Source organism: Ornithorhynchus anatinus, chromosome 6 (genome assembly GCF_004115215.2).
Source record: "Ornithorhynchus anatinus isolate Pmale09 chromosome 6, mOrnAna1.pri.v4, whole genome shotgun sequence".
In the NCBI taxonomy this organism is placed as follows: Eukaryota; Metazoa; Chordata; class Mammalia; order Monotremata; family Ornithorhynchidae; genus Ornithorhynchus; species Ornithorhynchus anatinus.
The window spans coordinates 47,268,743-47,290,113 of record NC_041733.1 but is presented as its reverse complement, the minus strand read 5'-3'; the positions used below and the strand labels follow the sequence as shown (position 1 = coordinate 47,290,113).

At 63.2% G+C, this 21,371-nt stretch overlaps 1 protein-coding gene across 1 annotated transcript; it reads right to left on the bottom strand.

Moving 5' to 3' along the window:
* Positions 1–3,716: 3,716 nt before the first annotated feature.
* Positions 3,717–19,450, bottom strand: SLC25A14 (solute carrier family 25 member 14). The gene is given in 9 exon segments (XM_029067230.2): positions 3,717–3,862; positions 5,802–5,940; positions 6,299–6,367; positions 6,370–6,423; positions 6,946–7,041; positions 7,768–7,853; positions 8,987–9,082; positions 9,246–9,392; positions 19,255–19,450. Coding segments are annotated over 9 exon segments (897 nt in total). The 5' UTR covers positions 19,319–19,450.
* Positions 19,451–21,371: the final 1,921 nt, after the last annotated feature.

Genomic DNA, 21,371 nt, shown 5'->3' with positions numbered 1-21,371 from the left:
GGGACGGCGCGGGCGAGGAGGCGGGGAGGGGAGGGCGCTCCCGGCGCCGCCCGCGGGACGGCCGAGCCGGCGAGGGCGCCCGGGGCCGGCGGGAGGCCGGGCGGAGCGTCCGTCGCGCGGCCGGGGCCTCCGGCGGGGGGCCATGGACGCGGCCCCCCCGCACCCGCGGCCTCCGGCCTGCCGCTGGCCGTCCTGGCCGCCCTCATCGTGGCCGCCAACGCCGCGGTGGCCGCGGCGGTGGCCCCGCTGATCCGCAGGGGCGAGGGCGCGGGCCTCGGCTTCCTGCTCAACCTGGCCGTGGCCGACGCGCTGACGGGCCTGGCCGCGTGCGGCCTGGCGGCGGAACCGGCTGTCCGGGGCGGGCGGCCCGCCGCGCCCGACCCTGTGCCGCCTGCAGATGGCCGCCGTCACCGCCTGCAGCGCCGGCTCCGTCCTCGGCGTCCTGCTGGTGGCCGCCGACCGCTACCTGGCCGTCAAGAGGCCGCTGCGCTACGGCGAGACGGCGGGCGGGCCGCTGGCCGGGGCCTGCGTCGGGGCCGCGTGGCTCCTGGCCGGCCTGCTGGGCGCCCTCCCGCTCTTCGTGCCGGCCTTCGGGCGGCCGGACTACCGGGGGCCGTGCACCTTCTTCGCCGTGGTCCGCCCGGGCTACGTGCTGGCCGTCTGCTGGGCCGGCTTCCTCCCGGCGGCCCTGGCCCTGGCCGCCGTCTACTGCGACCTGCTGCGGGTGGCGGGGCCGGCACCGGCGGCGGATGCGGGGGGCCGGGGGGCCCGGCCGCGCCAGCTGCGGGGGCTGCGCACCGTGGCCGGCCTCGTCGCCGCTTCACGCTGTCCTGGGCGCCGTTCCTGCTGACCGGGAGCGTGCAGGCCCTCTGCCCGGCCTGCGGCCTGCGCCCCGTGCTGGAGCGCTACCTCTGGCTCCTGGGGCTGGCCAACTCCCTCCTCAACCCGCTGGTCTACGCCCGGGGCCACCGGGCCGTCCGGCGCCAGCTGGCCCGGGCCGCGCGGGCCCTGCGGGGACGGGTCCTCCCGCCCCCGGCCGGGGGACGCGCGGCCGCCGGGGCCCCGGCCGCGGGGTGTCACCGTCGCCCGGGCCTGAGGCCCCGGGACCCCGCCGGGCCCCCCCGCCCCGCTCCGCGCGTGGGAAGCGCTCGATGAGGCCCGCGCCGCCGAGGGGACGGGCGACGGCGGTCGCCGTCCGGACCCCGGGGGGGGCCTCGCGGCTCCGGCCGGCGCGGCGGGCTCGGGGCTCCGCTCCCCCGGTAGCCCTCCACGGACCGCTGGACCGCCCGCCGGCCGCCCGCCGTCGTACCGGACCTTCCGAGGGCTCGGTCCGGGGCTCCGCGCCCGGCGGGCGCTCCGCGAGTAGGACCGAATGAACGAACCGGACCCCCGCGGGGCTCGGCGCGGTGCTCGGCACACGGGGGCGGGGCAAAAACCCTTCGGGACCTCATCCGACTCCGCCGTCCCGGACCCCCCCGGGCGCCCGGCCCAGCGCTCGGCACGCAGGGGAGTCTCCGCCGCTCGGTCCGACCCGGCCGGGCCGGAGGAAGGACGGGAAGCGCTCGGTAACCACCGCTAATCGCCCCACCCCGGGAATCTCCGAGCACTCGACCGTTCCCGGCTCTCAGCTCTCCCGACCCCTCCCGAAGCGCTCAGGCGGCGCTCAATAAATGCCGTCGAGCGGGCGATCCCATCCCCCTCGGCCCTCAAGCGTTCCCGCCGCAGACTCGGAAGTTCCGGAGGGCGGAGATCCCGTCCTAAATCTATCCCGAGAACTCGGTCCCCTCCCGCGGAAAACGGGAACCGAGGCCGGGACGATGGGCCGGGGATCGGGCGCGACCCGACCGGCCGGATCCGCCCCGGCGCTTACGACGGCCGGCCGGTACGTGGCGGGCGCTCACCGGATCCCGCTGGAATGAATCCAACGGACAAAGGCCCCTCCCGGCGTTTCCCGGGGGGCGGTTCGGGAAGGGAAAGGGGGCGAGGGATCGGCGGAAGCCGTGGTGACGAGGGCGGGGTTTCGGTATCTCGAACGTTTCTCCCTTCTCCCGACGGTCCCCCGTGAAGCGCTTACCACGTGCCGGGCGCCGTTCGGGGCCCCGGGGCGGGTCCGGGCCGAGCGGGGTGGACCCGGTCCAGCTCCCCGGTGGGGCTCGGGCCTCGACCCCATCTTACGGATGAGGTCACCGAGGCCCGGGGAGGCGCAGCGGCTCGCCCGGGGTCACCGAGAGGACAGGAGCGGCGGAGCCGGGATGAGGACCCGTCTCTCTTGGCGCGCCCGGGCCCGGGCTCCGCCCGCCGGGCCGCACGGCCCCCGGATCTACCCGTCTACCGACTCTCTGTTACCCTCTCCCGACGCCGCTCGCGCTCGGTAAGTACCGCCGACCGACCGCGGGCCGGGGACGGGTCCGCCGCTCCGGCGCGGCGTCCTCTCCCGGGCGCCCGTCCCCCCGGGCTCCCCCGACGGACGCGCTCGGAGAGGGAACGGGCGCGGTGAGAAGGACGGGAGGCTTCGGCCCGTCTTCTTGATAGATAGATAGTTTAATGAGAAGAGGAGCGGTCGGGCCGGCCCCCGCTCGCCGGCGGGCCGGGGGAGGGGGCCGCAGCCGGGCCCACCTTCACGGAAGATGCCGGCCCTCGGGCCGGGCCGGGGCCGCGCCGCACGCGCCCGTCCCGCACGCGGCCACGCTCCCGCACGCGAGGTCCCGCCGGGCGGCCCCGGGCCCGGGGACGGGGGTGTCGGAGAGGGGAGGCGGGGAGGGGGCGGCGCCGGCTCCGCGCGAGACGCCCGTCTTCAGAAGGGAAGCCTCTTCAGCTGCTCGTACGTGATAAAAAACTGCCCGCTGGGTTAGGGAAAAGGCCGGACGGGGTGGGTCGTCCCCGGACCCTCCCGCGGGGCCCCTCTCCTCCTCCCCCTCGCCCCCCCGGGGACCCCGGGGGATCCCCCGCGTCGCCCCCGCCCCCTCCTCCGCCTCCCCGGGAGGCTCTGGGCCTCCACCGCGCTCCCCCGTCTGACCGGCTCCTGGTTCGGGCGGCCGCAGCCGGGCCCTGGGTGGCCCCCTCTGGTCACCGGCCCCGGAAAGGGGCTCCGGTGCCCGGGTCGGGGGTCGGGGGTGGGGGACGGCTGTGGCCAGACCCTCTGCCCGACCCCCACTGTGGGGGGGGGGGAGGGAGGAGGAGACAGAGGGGGAGAGAGACAGGAGGGAGAGAAGGGGGAGAAAGAGAGACAGGAGGGGTGAGGAGAGAGAGGAGGAGGGGGGAGAGACAGAGGGAGAGAGACAGACAGGAGGGGAAAGAGACAGGAGAGGAGAGAAGGGGAGAGACAGAGAGACAGGAGGGGAGAGAAGGAGAGAGAGGGAGGGGGAGAGAGAGACAGGAGGGGAGAAAAAGGGGAAAGAGAAGGAGGGGGAGAGAGACAGGAAGGAGAGAAGGAGAGGGAGAGAAAGAGGGAGAGACAGGAGAGGAGAGACAGAGAGACAGGAGGGGAGAAAAAGGGGAGAGAAAGAGAGACAGGACGGGAGAAAAGACGAGAGAGAAGGAGGGGAGTGAGGAGCGGAAAGGAGAGAGGAGAGAGACACAGAGGGAGAGAGAGAAGGATGGAGAGACACAGAGAGAGGACTGGAGAGGAGACAGACGGAAAGGGGGGAGACCGAGAGACACAGTGTGCGTCTGTGCGAGAGAGAGAAACGGGGCATTTTCTACAGTCCCCGCCGAGTTCACGACCCTTCCGCCGCCTCGGCCCGGGGTCTCCCGCTGCCCCGGCCCCCGGCCCCCAGCAAGGATACGAGATGTTCCAGGGGCGAGCCGCAGCAGTTGGCCAAAACCCCCTTGTAGAGGGCGAAGAACCCTCGCTCTTCCACGTCTGAGGAGAGACGCCAAGGGGCCGGCTGAGGCGGCCGCCGGGGCCCGGCCGCGGCGGCCGGCGGGGCGGGGCGGTGGCGGGCGGAGCGGGGGGCCCCGGCCCCGCCCGCCCGGGGCCGTCTCCCCTCGCCTCCCCCGCCCCCGGGGCCGCCGTCCGGCTTCTCCGGGACCCAAAGGGGCCCTCCGCAACGGCCCGTCCGGGGACCCGCCCTTCGTCTCCCGATGCCGTCCCCTCCCGGCCGCTCGGGACGGCGCCCCCGACGTAGGAAGGGCTCGCCGCGTGCCAGGCGCCGTTCCGAGCGCCGGGACGGACACGAGCGAGTCAGGTTGGGCGCCGGCCCCGTCCCACGCGGGGGCCCGGGGTCTTCGTCCCCGTTTTGCGGGGGAGGGAACCCGAGGCCCAGAGGAGCCGGAGTGACCGGGCCGGGGTCACGCGGCCGGACGAGCGGCGGAACTGGGATGAGGACCCGGGTCCCTCCGACTCCCGGGCCCGGGCTCTACTGCTTTGTGGGGGGCTTTATTTTGCTCCTCTGTGCCTTGCGGAGATCCCCGCCCCCCCCGCACCAAAACCCTTCCATGTCGGCGTCCTCTCTGACACGGCCAAGACGGGCTACCCCCCGTCCCCCGGGCCCCCCCGGCCCCCCCAGATTATCGAAGAAACAGACGCCCCTCCGGAGGAACCGCCGCCTTGGGTCGGCCCCGAGGGAGCCATCTTTTCATTCCGGGGGCGGGCGTGAGGACGGGGGGAGGATTTTGCCGGGGGGAGGGTCGGGGGGACCGGGAGGCCGGGGGGCTCCGCGGCCGGAAGGCGGCCGCCGTCTCGGGTTTCGGGTCCGACGGGGGACTCGGGGCGGGCGGCGGGCGCCGAGGCCTCGGGGGCGCGGCTCCGGCGGAGGCACCGGGACGCCTGGCCTCCATCCCGGGAGGGACGGATCGGGGGAGGTCCGGACGGTCCGGCCGGCCTTCCGTCCTTCCGCCCGCCCGGTTATCTAACCTGTCCACCCGCCCACCCGTTCACCTATCCATCCGTCGCCCATCCATCCTCCCGTCCACCCACCCGATCATCCGACGGTCCGTCCACCCTAACTCTCCCCGCCAATAACCCACCACAGACCCTGAGATGGACACCAAACCCTGCTGCTGTCAGCTCGTTGTGGGCAGGGAATAAGTCTGTCACATCGCTGAATCGCCCTCTCCCGAGCGCGCAGATCGGGGCTCTGCACGCTTTAAGCGCTCGATAAACACCCTCAGTGGACCGATTCCTGCTCTAGACCGTGAACTCGCTGCGGGCAGGGAATGCGTCTGTCGCATGGCTACCCTGTCCTCTCCCGAGCGCTTAGTTCGGGGCTCTGCACGCATTAAGCGTTCAACAGATACCCTCGATGGGCCGACTCCCGCTCTAGACCGTAAGCCGGCCGCGGGCGGGGATGGTGACTCCCGGCTCGGTCGTCTTGTCCTCTCCCGGGAGCTCGGTCCGGGGCTCGGTCCCCGGGAGGCGCTCAGTAAATACCGCCGGCCGCGGCCACGGAGAGCGTCTGCCGACTCTGACACCCTGTCCTTTCCCGAGCGCTCGGTCCGGCGCTCGGCACCCAGGGGGCGCTCGATGAAGCGTCGCCCGGGCGGACGGAGGCCCGGGCGTCGGGAGGACCCGGGTTCCGATCCCGACCGCGCCGCCCGTCCGCTTGGCTTCTCCGGCCCTCGGGTCCCTCCTCCGTAAAACGGGGCGAAGACCGTGAGCCCCACGTGGGACGGGGGACCGTGTCCGACCTGATGGGCTTGCATTTAACAGCCGCGCTTAGAACGGCGCCCGGCGCAGGTGAGCGCTCAACAGACGCCGTTATTATCATTACCAATAAGTAACTCACGGGTGGGTCGACCGCGGGCGAGCTCCGAGAGCGGACGTCTCCGCGTCCCGGCCCGGGGGACCGCCCCCCCGCTACCTTGAGCAGCCCCGTCCAGGGTCCCGGCGTAGAGCTCCACGCTGCCCACGATGGCCCTCTGGTTCATCATGCGGGTCCTGACCACGTCCACCGGGTTGGAGGCGACGGCCCCCGCCAGGCCGCACGTGAAGCTAGAAACTGACAGCGGGTCAACGTCGACCCGTTGAGCGCCCACCACGGGCCGGGCGCCGTGCCGGATCCCTCCGTCCCGCTTGGGGCCGGCCGTCTCCAGTGGGGGCGCGGACGTCCCGAGCCCCTCCGCCCCCGGGGGGAAGCCGGGAGGGGCCCGGTCGGAAAGGTCCGGCGCTCCGCGGGTGGGACGGAGAAACCGGGGAGCGGTCTTTACGGGGGGGGGGGCGAGGGGACGGGACTCGGGGACGGCCCCGGGATCCGGCCCGAGGGTCCGGCCGGAAGCCCCCGGCGAGGGGAGGGGGCCGGGGCGGGGTCCCTGGGTCGGCGGGGCCCCACGGGGAGGCGGCCGGCGGGCGTACTCACACGAAGTGGGCGAAGATGGTGTCCCCCATCAGGCCCGACATGATCAGGTGCTTTTTGGTGATGTCGTTAGACCGGCAAGCTCCACGCCCACCACGATGGCGGCCCGCTGGGCCGTGGGCACCACCCCCTGGCCGACGCACGGCACCCCGTCAGCCCGGAAGGGGCCGCCCCGGCGCCCCGGAAACCCACAGCGGGGGAGACGGAGGAGGATGGACCCACCCGGCCCGGATGGGGTTGGACCCTACCGGATTGGCCCCGGTAGCCCCTCTGTCCCCTCTGGAGAGTAGGCCTGGGCTCCACTAACTCTCTTGGACCCTCCCGAGGGCTCACTGCAGTGCTCCGCCCGGAATAAGCGCTCAACAAATATAATAATGGTATCTGTTAAGCGCTTACTACGTGCAGAGCACCGTTCTAAGCGCTGGGGGAGATGCAGGGTCATCGGGACTGAGCTCTGACTTCACCGACCGAGGGCTGGATCCCATGAGATTACACTGGAAACTCCTCGAGGGTAGAGCCGGTCCCTCCTGGACTCTCCTAGGCGCTCAGTACGGTGCTCCGCACAGAGTAAGCGCTCAATAAATACCACCGATCGACCGACAGATCCCCGCACGCCCCGTTCCGGCCGCCACCCGGAAATCCGGAGGCTCACCCTCCACAGGCCCCGGGTGCCCTCCTGCTGGTATATGTCGATGAAGCTGCCGATCATCCCGCCCTGGAACAGGCTGCCCTGGGCCTGCATTCGGATCTGCAAAGGGGAAAGCTCACTGTAGTCATCCGTCGGTATTTACCGAGCGCTTACCGCACGCGCAGCACTGGACGGAGCGCTCGGGAGAGGACGATCCGGCAACGAGCAGCCACGTCCCCCGCCCGCGACCACCTCACCCGTCGCTATCCGCGTCTGCCTCCCGCTCTCGACCGTCAGCTCGTGGTGGGCAGGCAATGACTCCGTTCCGCTGTCCTGCCGTCCTCCCCCAAGCGCTCGGTACAGCGCTCCGCACACGGGAAGCGCCCCGTGGACGAACGGAAAGGGGCGGTTCGGGCCGGGGGCGGGCCGCCGGCCCAGCTGGGGCGGGGCGGGCTCCCCGCTCTCGACCGGACGGACCGATTCGGCGGCCCCGGACGCTCCCGGGAGCTCGGTCCGGTGCTCCGCGTGCAGCGGGCCGGGACCGCCCACTTTACTCTCCCGGGTGGTCGGCGCAGTGCCCTGCACGCATCGGACCGTCAGCCGGCCGTCGACGGGGACCGCGTCTCCCGACTCCGTCGGGTCGGACTCTCCCACGTCTCCGCTCAAGTGGTCTGCGGCGCGGCGGAGCGGAAGCTCCTCGTGGGCAAGGATCGCGTCTGACAATTCTACGGTATCGGGCTCTCCCGGGCGGCCGGCAGGACGCCGCGCACGCCCCGCCGGCCCTCCACGGCCGCCCCGCCCCCGGGACGGACGGACACATGCGCTGGCGCCCCGGCGACCGCTTACCTTCAAGACGTCGGTTGGGTTTGCCAGGGTGGACGATATCACCCCCGATACCACCCCACAGATCATATTGATCAGCAGGGTTTCATCTGTGAGGGGGAAGTGGGGGGAAGGACAGCGGGTAAAGCTTCTGGGGGGGGGGGGGAGGCGGGAGGAACCCCGGCTCTGACGCAGAGGGGCGGGGAGGGGAAGGAGAGGAGGAGGAGGAGGGGAAAGGAGACAAGGGGGCCGAAGAGGAGGACGAGAAAGAAATGAAGAGAACGAGGAGGAAGAGGAAGAGAAAGAGAGAGGAGAAAGAAGAGGACGGGAGAGAAAGGGAAGGGAGAGAGGGGAGAGAAAGGAGGAGGGACAGGAGGAGAAGGATAAAGAGGAGGAGGAAGAGGAGAAGGAGAAGAGGGAGAGAAAGAGGAGGAGGGGGAAACGAGGAAGAGGAGGAGGAGGAGACAAAGGGAGGAAGGAGAGAAAGAGGAGGAGGAAAAGAGGAGACAGAAAAAGAGGGATAGAAAGAGGAGGAGGGAGAAAGGAGGGAGAGAAAGGGGAGGAGAAAGAGATGGGAAAGAGAGAGGAGAAAGAAAGAGGAGGAAGGAGAGCGAGAAAAAGAGGAAGAGGGAAAGAAAGGGAGGAGGGAGAAAGAGGGAGAGAAAGGGGAGGAGAAAGAGGAGGGATAAAAAGAGGAGGAGAAAGAGGAGGGAAAGAGGAGAAAAAGGAGAAAAAGAGGAGGAGAAAGAGAAGGGAAAGAAAGAGAGGAGAAAGAGGGAGAGAAAGAAGGGGAGAAAAAGAGGAGAGAGAAAAGGAGGAGGGGGAGAGAAAGAGGAAGGACACGCTAGCTTTCACATCAAACTCCCAATCCGTAGCCAAGAAGCCAAAAGGCCCAGAGACCCCGAGATCCCGGCCCTTCGGTCCCCCAGAGAGCTTCAGATCCGCGGGGGCCGGGGCCCACGCCTGACCCGACTATCTTGTGATTGCCCCAGCGTTTCAGCAGGTTGCTTGGCCCCAGACCGAACGCTTAACGAACATCGCCGGGATCGCTGAGCCCGAGTTAGGGAGCAGACCGAACCCTCCCCCGGCCCCGGGCCCACCCGGATCGATCGAGGGCAGGCGACGTGCCTACCGACTCCGGTGTCTAGACCGCTCCCGAGCGCTTACAACGGCGCTCCGCACGCAACAGGCGCTCAGCGTCACACCAACCCCCTCGACGGGTCGTCCGTCCCTCTCGACTGACCTTCTAAGCGGTCCACGAAGAGTTTCTTTAGGCTTTGATAGATGCCGATCTTTATGGTGCCGTAGGATGCTTGTCTTAGTAACGCTGGGGCGATTCTGAAAAGAGCGGAGGGAATTGGGGAGCCCTGCCCCCGCCGGGGGGCGGCCCCGCATTTCCGACCCGCTGGCGTCCACCGTCCCCTCCCCCCCCCCCGACCTCGGACCCCCGCCGGTCCACCCCGCCCCCCGAAACAGGTGAACCCCACAAAAGGCGGGCTCACCGGAATAGAGGGCCAGCACGCCTTCTTCTTTCCAGATGCGGAACAGGGCGTGGAACATCCCTTTGTACTTGATCTCCTTGAAGCAGCCATTGATGCTCTGGCCTTGAACCTGGAGGCGGGTTTTGGTCAAGTCCACTGGGAAGGTCCCTTGAGGGTGAGAGACAGCGAAAGAGAGAGAAAGGGAGAGAGAGAGACAGGGGAGGAGGAGAGAGACACACGGGGGGGGGGGGGGAGGGCAGAGAGGGGAGAGAGAGATGAGGGGGAAGGGGAGGAAAGGGAGGGAGACAGAAAGGGGAGGGGGAGAGAAAGAGGGGGAGAGAGGGAGTAGAGGAGGGGTGAGAGGGGAGAAGGGGAAAGAGAATGAGGGGGCGAGGGGGACAGAGGAGGGGAAAAGAGGGGAGAGAGGGAGAGAAAGGGGGAGAGGGAGAGAAAGGGCGAGAGAGAGGGAGGGGAGAAAGATGGGGAAGGGGAAAGGGGGAGAGAGAAGGAGGGGGAGAGGGGTCAGAGGAGGGGGAAGAGAGAAGAGAAAGGGAGAGAGAATGAGGGCGAGAGGGACAGAGGAGGGGAAAAGAGGGAAAAGGGGGGAGAAAGGGAGGGAAAGGTGGAGAGAGGGAAAGAAAGGGGGAGAAGGAGAGAAAAGGCGAGGGGGGGGAGATGGGGAAGGGGAGGGGGGGAGAGAGAAAGAGGGGGTAGAGGAGGGGGGAGAGATAGGGAGAGAATGAGGGGGTGAGAGGGACGGAGGAGGGGAAAAGAGGGGAGAAAGGGGGAAACGAGGGGGAGAAAGGGAGAGAAAGGTGGGGGAGGATGGGGAAGGGGAGGGGGGAGAGAGAAAGAGGGGGTAGAGGGAGGGAAGAGAGGGGAGAAAGGGAGAGGGAATGAGGGGACGAGAGGAACAGAGGAGGGGAAAAGAGGGGGAAAGAGGGAAAAAAAGGGGAGAAGAGGGGAAAAGGGGGAGAAGGGAGAGAAAGGCAAAGAGAGGGAAAGAAAGGGGGAGAAGGAGAGGGGAAAGATGGGGAAGAGGAGAGGAGGAGAGAGAACGAGGGGGAGAGAGGGGAGAAAGGGAGAAACGGGGGGGGGGGGGGAGAGGAAGATAAAGGGAGGGGGGAGAAAAAGGGGAGAGAAAGGGACGGGGAACGAGGAAAAGAAAGGGGGAGAGGGAGGGAAAGGGGAGAGAAAGGGAAGGGGAAAAGATGGGGAGGAGGCAAGGGGGAGAGAGAAGGGAGAGGGGAAGAGAAAGGGGAAGGGGAGGAATGGGACAGAGACAGTGAGAGAAGATGGGGAGAGAGACCCGGAGGAGAGAGATAAGAGGAGGGGCAGAGAAGGAGGGAGGGAGAGGTAAAGAGAGGGAGACAAACGCGCACACGACACGCACGCACACGGCCCACTGAGGGAGGGGGCCAAGGGGGCGGCGGGCCGGGCGGCCTCCTCGTCGGCCTCCACGGGCTCTCCCAAGGAGCTGGACCCCTCCCCGGCCCCGACTCCCAGAGGCCCGAAGAAAATCATCCCGGTATCCGGGGAGCGTTGGGTACGCGTCCGGCGCCGTGCTAAGCGCGGGGGGGAGGTGGAAGGCGATCGGGTTGGCCAGAGTCCCCGTCCCACGTGGGGCTCCCGGCCCGAGGGAGGATGGGATCCGAGCGCTCACTACGTGCCAGGCACCGTACTGAGCGCCGGGGTAGACACGGGCTACTCAGGCGGGACCCAGGCCGCGTGGCCTAGCGGGCGGGGCCCGGGCGTCGGAGGGACCTGGGTTCTAATCCCGGCCCCGCCACCTGTCCTTCTCCGGGCCTCAGTTACTTCATCTGGAAAATGGGGATGAAGACCGCGACGCCTCACGTGGAACACGGAGCGGGTCCGAGGGGATTAGCTTGTAACCGCCCCAAGGCTCGGGACGGAGCCCGGCGCACAGTGAGCGCTTAAATGCCATTTAGAAAATAAATAATCCTTAAGGGCTTAACGGATACCGTCACTTAATTACCATTATCATCATCATCATCGGAGGAAAAAGAGGCAGTTTTCCCCCTAAGCTATTCTAGAAACGAGTGAGGGGCTCCCATCAGAGCTTCACCCTCTTCCTCTAGACCGCCGACTCGTCCAGCGCTTAGAACAGTGCTCGGCACATAGTAAGCGCTTACCAGATACCGTCATTCGGTAGATGAGAAGCAGCGTGGCTCAGTGGAGGGAGACCGGGCTTGGGAGTCAGAGGTCTTGGGTTCGAATCCCGGCTCCGCCACCTGTCCGCTGCGTGACCTGGGGCGAGCCGCTTCCCTTCTCTGGGCCTCAGTTCCCTCCTCTGGAAAATGGGGAGTAAGTCCGTGAGCCCTGTATCTCCCCGAGCGCTTAGAACAGTGCTCGGTACACAGTAAGCGCTTAGCAAATATCATCATTACGGGCGGCGAACATGACCACCGATTCCGCGGTAGTTTAGCCCGGTGTCCTCCACACAGGAAGCGCTCAATAAATACCATCGACTGTGGGCAGGGATGGCGTCTACGCACTCGGTCGTCTTGTGCTCTCCCAAGTACTTAGGACAGTGCTCTGCACACAGTAAGCGCTCAATAGATACCACGGCTTGACCGTGGGCAAGGAAATGGGTCTACCCACTCGGTCGTGTTGTCCTCTCCCAAGCGTTCAGTACAGTGCTCTCCACCCATGAGCACTCAATAAATACCTCTAGATTGACGGTTGGGGCAGGGAACATGTCTACCAACTCTGTGGTATGGCGCTCTCCCAAGCGTTTAGCACAGCGTCCCCCCACGACGGGCGCTCGATGAATACCGCGGCCCGAGCCGGGACCGCGCCTCCCGACTCTGTCGCCCCGTCCTCTCCCGAGAGTTTAGCCCAGTGCTCCGCACGCCGTCAGCGCTCGGTAAACGCCATCGACTGTGGGCGGGGAACGTGTCGTCCGACCCCGTCGCCTCGTGCCCCCCCCCGGCGCTCGGTCCGGCGCTCGGCACGCAGTAAGCGCTCAATAAATGCCACGGATGACGACTGAGGAGGGGGGTCGGGGGGGGGGGGGTCTCGGGCGAAAATCCACGTGTGTGGCCGGGGGTGGCGGGGGGGTTAGAAGAGTCAGCCATCTGAGAGGCAGCGCGGCTCAGTGGGTAGAAGCCGGGCTTGGGAGTCAGAGGTCGTGGGTTCTAATCCCGGTTCCGTCCCTTGTCAGCTGTGCGACTTTGGGCCGCTCACTTTGCTTCTCTGGGCCTCGGTGACCTCATCTGGAAAATGGGGGTGAAGACTGGATCACCTAGGCAGCGTGGCTCAGTGGAAAGAGCCTGGGCTTCGGAGTCAGAGGTCATGAGTTCGACTCCCGGCTCTGCCACCGGTCGGCTGTGTGACCGTGGGCAAGTCACTTCACTTCTCTGGGCCTCAGTTCCCTCATCTGTAAAATGGGGATTAAAACTGTGTGAGCCCCACGTGGGACAACCCGATCCCCCTGTATCTCCCCCAGCGCTTAGAACAGTGCTCGGCACCTAGTAAGCGCTTAACAAATACCAACATTATTATTATTATTATTACCCCGGCGCTTAGGACATAGTAAGCGCTTGACAAACACCATCATCATCATTATCTTCACTACCTACTGGAAAAGGGAAGCAGCGTGGCTCAGTGGCAAGAACCCGGGCTTAGGAGTCAGAGGTCACGGGTTCTAATCCCAGCTCCATTTGTCAGCTGTGTGACTGTAGGCGAGTCACTTCACTTCTCTGTGAGTCAGTGACCTCATCTGTAAAATGGGGATGAAGAATGCGAGCCCTACGAGGCACAGCCGAATCCCTTCTATCTCCCCCAGCGCTTAGAACAGCGCTCGGCACATAGTAGGCGCTTAACAAATACCAACATTATTATTCCGGCTCCGCCGCCTGTCAGCTGTGTGACTTTGGACAGGACGCTTCTCGGCGCCTCAGCGACCTCACCTGGAAAATGGGGATTTAGACTGTGGGACAACCCGATGACCCTGGATCTCCCCCAGTGCTCAAAACAGTGCTCGGCACATAGTAAGCGCTTAACAAACGCCGACATTATTATTATTACTGGGTCCCTGAAGTCTTCCCTGACCCATCGAGGGGTTCAACGCCGGTCTGGGGGGAGGTCGGGGAGGGGGTCACCCCTCGATTGGCCAGATCTGGGGGGACGACGGTGACTCGGTCTCCCTGTCCGTCCCTCGAACCCGAGCGAGTGGGGGCGGGGGGGGGGGGTCTCCTCTGCACCCCCGAGAATTTAACACCCCTTTCTCATCAGCCATTTCCTTTGCGGCCCGTCCTCCCCGCGCACCGCGCTCCGTCCGCTCCTCGCGGCCCTTCCTAATCTTGCTTACGGGTGCTGGCCCGAGCGTCTAGCACAGGCCCCCCCCGCCTGCCACGAGGGCTCGGGCCGCGGGCGCCGACGGGGCGAAGGGTGTCGGGGAGCCCCCCCCGGGGAGCGGGGGTAAAGGGGAGGGGGCGAGGCTGCTTTCTGCGGGGTCCTCACCCCAAGCGCACCGTCCGCAAGACCCGGACACACACACACACACACACACCGGCAGGACCTGGGTTCTAATCCCGGCTCCGCCCCCGTCTGCTGCGTGACCGTGGGCAAGTCACTTCACTTCTCTGGGCCTCGGTGACCTCGTCTGGAAAAACGGGGATGGAGCCCGGGAGCCCCACGGGGGGAACAGGGACCGTGTCCAGCCCCACTGGCTTGGATCCACCCCGGCGCTCAGTACGGTGCCTGGCACATTTGAAGCGCTTAACAAATACCGTTATAATTATTTTGTGTTGGGAGGAGAGATATCATTATTGGATATCTTATTAGATATCATTATTAGATATCTGTCCTCCCAACACAGAGTTTCCTCAAAGGTTCGCCCAGACACACCCACCCACGCTTTCCATGCTCTCCCCTCACCACACCCAGAGTTTCCTCCAAGGGTCACACACCCACACCCGGAGACACACAGACCTTCCTGGCCGTCCCCTCACAATATCCAGGGTTTCCTCCAAGGGTCACGCACACCCCCAGCCAGACTCACACACTGACTTTCCTTCATCTCCGCTGACCACACACAGTTTCCTCAAAGGGTCACACCGCCCCACAAACACACAGACTTTCCTTGCTCTCCGCTGCCGATACATACACAGTTTCCCCAAAGGGTCACACACACCCCTACACACTCTTTCTTTGGTCTCCCCTGACAATACGCACAGTTTCCTCAAAGGGTCACACAGACACACCCCTACACACTCTTTCCTTGCTCTCCCCTGACAATACCCAGTTTCCTCAAAGGGTCACACACACACCCTACACACACTTTCCTTGCTCTCCCCTGGACAATACACAGAGCTTCCCCAAAGGGTCACGCACACGCACACCCCTACACACTCTTTCCTTGCTCTCTCCTGACAATACACACAGTTTCCCCAAAGGGTCACACACACACACCCTACACACACTTTCCTTGCTCTCCCGCCAATATACACAGAGTTTCCTCAAAGGGTCTCACACACACACACCCCCAACACACTCTTTCCTTGCTCTCCCCTGACAATACCCAGTTTCCTCAAAGGGTCACACACACACCCCTACACACACTTTCCTTGCTCTCTCCTGACAATACACACAGAGTTTCCCCAAAGGGTCACGCACACACACACCCCCTACACACACTTTCCTTGTTCTCCCCTGCCAATATACACAGAGTTTCCACAAAGGTCACACACACCCCCCCATACACTCTTTCCTTGGTCTCCCCTGACAATACACACAGTTTCCTCAAAGGGTCACACAGACACACCCCTACACACTCTTTCCTTGCTCTCTCCCGACAATACACACAGTTTCCCCAAAGGGTCACACACACACACCCTACACACACTTTCCTTGCTCTCTCCTGACAATACACACAGTTTCCCCAAAGGGTCACGCGCACACACACACCCTACACACACTTTCCTTGTTCTCCCCTGCCAATATACACAGAGTTTCCCCAAAGGTCACACACACACCCCCCTACACACTCTTTCCTTGCTCTCCCCTGCCAATATACACATAGTTTCCCCAAAGGGTCACACACACACACCCCCTACACACACTATCTTTGCTCTCCCCTGACAATATACACAGAGCTTCCCCAAAGGGTCACACACACGCACACCCCTCGACTCACTTTCCTTGCTCTCCACTAATAGAGTTCCCTCAAAGGGTCACACACGCACACCCCCTACACACACTATCCTCGCTCTCCCCTGACAATATACACAGAGTTTCCCCAAAGGGAAACACACATACACACACCCCTATACACACTTTCCTTGCTCTCCGCTAATACAGAGTTTCCTCAAAGGGTCACACACCCCCCGCCAACACACACTTTCCTTGCTCTCCCCTGACAATAGAGTTTCCTCAAAGGGTCACCCACATCCCACACCCTCCTTGCTGTCCGATATAAAGGGTTTCCTCAAAAGGTCACCCCCCCCCAAGCTCTCCCTGTGTCCCCTGACAATCCTCAGAGTCTCCTCAAAGGTTCACACCCAGACACACACATAGACTTTCCTTCATTCCCTCTCACAGTACACGGAATTTCCTCAGAGGGTCACTCACACCCACAGACACACAAGCTGACTTTCCTGAATCTCCGCTGACAACACACCGTTTCCTCAAAAGGTCACCCAGACACACACAGAGACTTTCCTTAATTTCCCCTGAAAATACCCAGAGTTTCCTCAAAGGGTCACACCCCACCACACACAAAACTTTTCTCGCCGTCCCCCGACAACACACGGAGCCCCCTCAAAGGGTCACACTCCCGACCAGACACACGCTTTCCTTGCTCTCCCCTGACCAAACACACAGAGTTTCCTCAGTCGAGCCGGGAACGTGTCTCCCATCCGTCGCCCGGCCCTCCCCCGAGCGTCTGGTCCAGCGCTCCGCGCGCAGTCGGCGCTCAGTAGAGACCCGTGGCTGACCGGATGAGCGAATCCCCGTTTTCCGGACGCTTCTTTTTTCCTTTAAAGAAGCGACGGAGGGAGGCGGTCATCCCCCACCCGCCCCGAAAGGCCCAGGGGAAGACGGACGGACGGCGGGCCGGAAGGCGGGCGTCCTTAGCCTAAGACGGCCGTGAAAATCCCCTCGATCCCCGGCGTTTCGCTAGAGACGAAAGCAAAAAAAAAAAAAAATAACCAACCAAGAGAAACGAAAAGAAAAGAGAGGCCAGGATGATTTTTATTGACTTTGCGGGGGTTTGGATCCGGATTTCGGACCTCGATTTTTCAAGGCCGTCAATCGGGAGGGATCCCCGGCCGTCGGAGAGGGGGCGATTCTTTTATTTTGGGCGGGGGGTTGACGGGGTGCGGCGAGGGGGACGTCTACTCAAAATCCGTGGCGGTGAAAGGGGTTCGTGCGGGGTGAGGGTGCCGCCTGCCGAACCCGAGGGGGGTCGAGGTGCTGGGAAATAACGCGGCAATTAATAATAACCGGGGTCTTCGTTAAGCCTTTACTACGTCCAATGACCAGAAGCGGCACAACTGTGGGATTCGATAAACGTGGCAATGACAGTAATTATTAAACATTTACTACGAGTCGCGGACAATGATAGCTTTGTTACTGGTTAGAAGCCTAATAGTCTAATAGGGGCCGGTGACAAGAATAACAAGAATTGCGATATCGGTTAGTCGTTTTCTATGCGCCGGTGACAATATTAATAAAATAACTGTGGCGTTTGTTCAATGTTTACTATGCTTCGATAGCGATAATAATTACTGTGGCATTTGTCTTGCGTCTACTATGTGCCAATAACAGTAATTGTGGTGATTTCTAAACACTCGCTCTGAGCCCACACAACAATAATAACAACAACATTGGTACCTGTCCAGCTTTTACTATAGGCCGACGAGAATCATAATCATTGTGGTATCTGTTCAATGCTCATCATGCACCGACGGCAGTGATAATAATAATGATGATGGCATTCGTGAAACAGTTACTTTGCGCCCAAAACAACAATAATAATAATCGTGGTCTTTCTGAAGCGCGCACTAAGTGCCAAGCACTGTACGAAGCGCCCGGGTAGATATGAGAATCATCCGGTCGCCCGCGGGGCGCGCGGTCTCACGAGGAGGGAGAACGGGGATTTGACTCCCCATTTTGCAGATGAGGAAACTGAGGCACAGAGAAGTGAAGTGACTTGCCCGAGGTCACCCCGGGGGCGGAGCCGGGATGAGGACCCACGACCCCTGACTCCCAGCCCCGGGCTCCTTCCACTAGGTCGCCGGTCGGTCAATCGTATTTATTGAGCGCTTTCTGTGCGCAGGACACTGAGCTGAGCGCTTGGGAGAGGACGATGCAACAATAGGACACGTTCCCCGCCCACGACGAGCTGAGAGGACTTTGCACGCAAGATCAATGGAGACTGAGCGCTTTACTGTGGGCAGAACACTGCGCTAGACCCTCTAGTAAGCAGCTGATCGATGGAGACCACTTACTGAGCGCTTTACTGTGGGCAGAAGACTGTACTGAGCGCTGGGGCGAGGACAAGTAAACAGTAGAAACGTTTCCTTCACTCATTCAATCGCATTTATCGAGCGCCTATAGCACGCAGAGCACTCTAGTAAGCGGCTGATCAATCCAGACCATTTACTGAGCGCTTTACTGGGGGCAGAGCATTGTACTGAGCGCTTGGGCCAAGACAAGTAAACAGTAGGAACGTTTCCTTCACTCATTCAATCAATCGCATTTATCAAGAGGTTACGGCATGCAGAGCACTCCAGTAAGCGGCTGATCAATCCAGACCATTTACTGAGCGCTTTACTGGGGGCAGAACATTGTACTGAGCGCTTGGGCGAGGACAGACAGTAGGAATGTTTCCTTCCTTCATTCGATCGTATTTTTCGAGCGCTTACGGCGTGCAGAGCACTCTAGTGAGGGGCTGATCAATCGAGACCATTTACTGAGCGCTTTACTGTGGGCAGAAGCCCGTACTGAGCGCTTGGTTGAGGACAAGCAGGGGGTAGGAATGTTTCCTTCATTCATTCGATCATATTTATCGAGCGCTTACGGCGTGCAGAGCACTCTAGTAGGCGGCTGATCAATCGAGACCATTTACTGAGCGCTTTACTGTGGGCAGAATGCTGTACTGAGCGCCTGGGTGAGGACAAGTAGAGAGGCGGAATGTTTCCTTCATTTATTCAATCACATTTATCGAGCGCTTATGGCGTGCAGAGCACTCTAGTAAGCGGCTGATCAATCCAGACCATTTACTGAGCGCTTTACCGTGGGCAGAACATTGTACTGAGCGCTTGGGCGAGGACAAGTAAACAGTAGGAATGTTTCCTTCACTCATTCAATCGCATTTATCAAGCGGTTACGGCGTGCAGAGCACTCTAGTAAGCGGCTGGTCAATGGAGACCATTTATTGAGCGCTCTACGGTGGGCAGAACATCGTACTGAGCGCTTGGGCGAGGACAAATAGACAAAAGGAATGTTTCCTTCCTTCATTCGATTGTATTTACCGAGCGCTTACGGCGTGCAGAGCACTCTAGTAAGCGGCTGATCAATCGAGACCATTTACTGAGCGCTTTACTGTGGGCAGAACGCTGTGCTGACCGCTTGGGCGAGGCCGAGCAGACGGTAGGAATGCTTCCTTCCTTCATTCCATCGTATTTATCGAGCGCTTACGGCGTGCAGAGCACTCTAGTAAGCGGCTGGGGGTAGAATCGATCCATCAGTGGCCTTCACTGAGCGCTTAAGGTGCGCCGAACACCGTCCTAAGCGCTTGGGAGAGCCCAAGTCAATGGAGTCGGTGGCGCTCTCTCCTGTGGGCCGAGCACTGTACTGAGCGCTCGGGAGAAGACAAGGGAGCGACTAGCCCCGATCCCTGCCCTCCAGAAGCTTCTCGTCCCTTCATTCCGCGGTATTTATTGAGCGCTGACGGCCGTCCTGGTGCCTCTGAGTCCGGCGGGGCGCGGTGGGGGTCCTAAAGGGGTCCCCGGGGGGCCTGGCGGGGGGGGTGAGCGGCCCCGGCCGGACGGGGGGTCCTTACCGAACTCGGCCACGATGGAGGCCAGCCCGCCGTACACGAAGGGTTTCCAGTTCAGCCCCGACATCTCATGGCGTGGCGGGGGGGCTCACCTCACCTCCTCCTGCCGCTGCTGCTGCTGCTGCTGCTGCTGCAACGGACCCAGAGGACCCCCACCGGACCCCCCCGACCCCTGAGACCCCCGCCCGGCGGCGGGGAGAGGGGAAGGGGGGACCCACCGGCAGCCTCGTCAACCTCCCCCGGACACCCACCGGGCCGAGGACCGGGAGGCCGGGCCAGGGGGTCACCCTTGGCGGGGAAGGGGTTGCCGGGGAGGGGCGGGGGAAGAGGGAAAGGCTATCTGGCGCTCACCACAGTGCCTGGCACAGAGTAAGCGCTTAACAAATACTATTATGATGATTACTGGGGGGCGGGGAGGGGGCTTCTAGGGAGAGGAGAGGGAAGGGAGCTATCCAGCGCTCACAACAGTGCTGGGCACAGAGTAAGCGCTTAACAAATATTATGATTATTGGGGGGCGGGGAGGGGGCTGCCGGGGAAGGGAACTATCCAGCGCTCACCACAGTGCTTGGCACAGAGTAAGCGCTTAACAAATAGTATTATGATGATTCCCGGGGGGCGGGGAGGGGGCTGCCGGGGAGGGGAACTGTCCAGCGCTCACCACAGTGCTTGGCACAGAGTAAACGCTTAACAAATAGTATTATTATGATTCCCGGGGGGCGGGGAGGGGGCTGCTGGGGAGCGGAGAGGGAAGGGAGTCTCCAGCGCTTACAGCAGTGCTTGGCACAGAGTAGGCGCTTAACAAAGACTATTATTATGATTACTAGGGGGTGGGGCTGGCGGGGAGGGGCGGGGAGGAGAAGGAAGGGAGCTATCCAGGGCTTACAACAGTGCTTGGCACAGAGCAAGCGCTTAACAAAGACTATTATTATGATTACTGGGGGGAGGGGGCTGCTGGAGAGGGGGTGAGGGATAGAGGGGCGAGGGGGGTATTTTGAGGAGGGGGCTGCTGGGAAGGAGCTGGGGTGTGAGGAGGGGGGGTTTGGGGGCGGGGGCCGCTGAGGGAGGGGTGAGGCACGGGGGGGGGGTTGGGGTGTTGGGGGGAAGGGGCTGCTGGGGTGAGGTGGGGGGTGTGAGGGGGTGTTTGGGGGTGAGGGGTGAGGGAGAGGAGGCCGCTGAGGAGGGAGCAAAGGCTTCTGGGAAGAAGCAGGGGCCGCTGAGGGGGGAGCGGGGGCTTCTGGGAAAAAGGCGAGGGGAGCAGGGGCCGCTGAGGGGGGAGCGGGGGCTTCTGGGAAGAAGAAGGCCAGGGGGAGCAGGGGCCGCTGAGGGGGGAGCGGGGGCTTCTGGGAAAAAGGCGAGGGGAGCAGGGGCCGCTGAGGGGGGAGCGGGGGTTTCTGGGAAGGGGGGAGCAGGGGCCGCCGAGGGGGGAGCGGGGGCTTCTGGGAAGGGGGGGAGGGGTTGGCGGGGAGGGCGCTGCTGAGGCGGGGCGGCGGGGACTGCGGGGTGCGGGGTCTCACCGGGCGGGCCTCATCGGGGGCCGGGGCGGGCGGGCGGGCGGGCGGCGCGCGGGGCTGGCTGCAGCGACGACCCGGAAGCAGACGGGCCGCCCGGCGCCGCTGCCCGCCGCGCATGCGCCCGAGACGCAACACTTCCGGCAGGCCGCGGGGCGGCCATCTCTCTCTGCTACGTCACTCTGCCCGTCATTCACTCATCCACTCACTCATTCAGTCATCCACTCACTCATTCAGTCATCCACTCACTCATCCAGTCATCCACTTACTCATTCATTCATTCACTCATCCAGTCATCCACTCACTCATTCAGTCATCCACTCACTCATTCATTCATTAATTCAGTCATCCACTCACACATTCAGTTATCCATCCATTCATTCATTCATTCACTCATTCATTCACTCACTCTTTCTTTTTTTCTCTTTCATCCTTTCTTTCTTCCTTCCTCCCTATCTTTCCTCCTTCCTTCCTTTTTTCCTTCCTTCCTTTCCTCCTTCCTTTCTTCCACCTTTTCCTCCTTCCTTTCTTTTCCTTCCTTCTTTCTTTTTTTATAATGGTATGTGCTAAGCGCTTACCATGCGTCAGGCACTGTCCGTTCATTCGTTCGT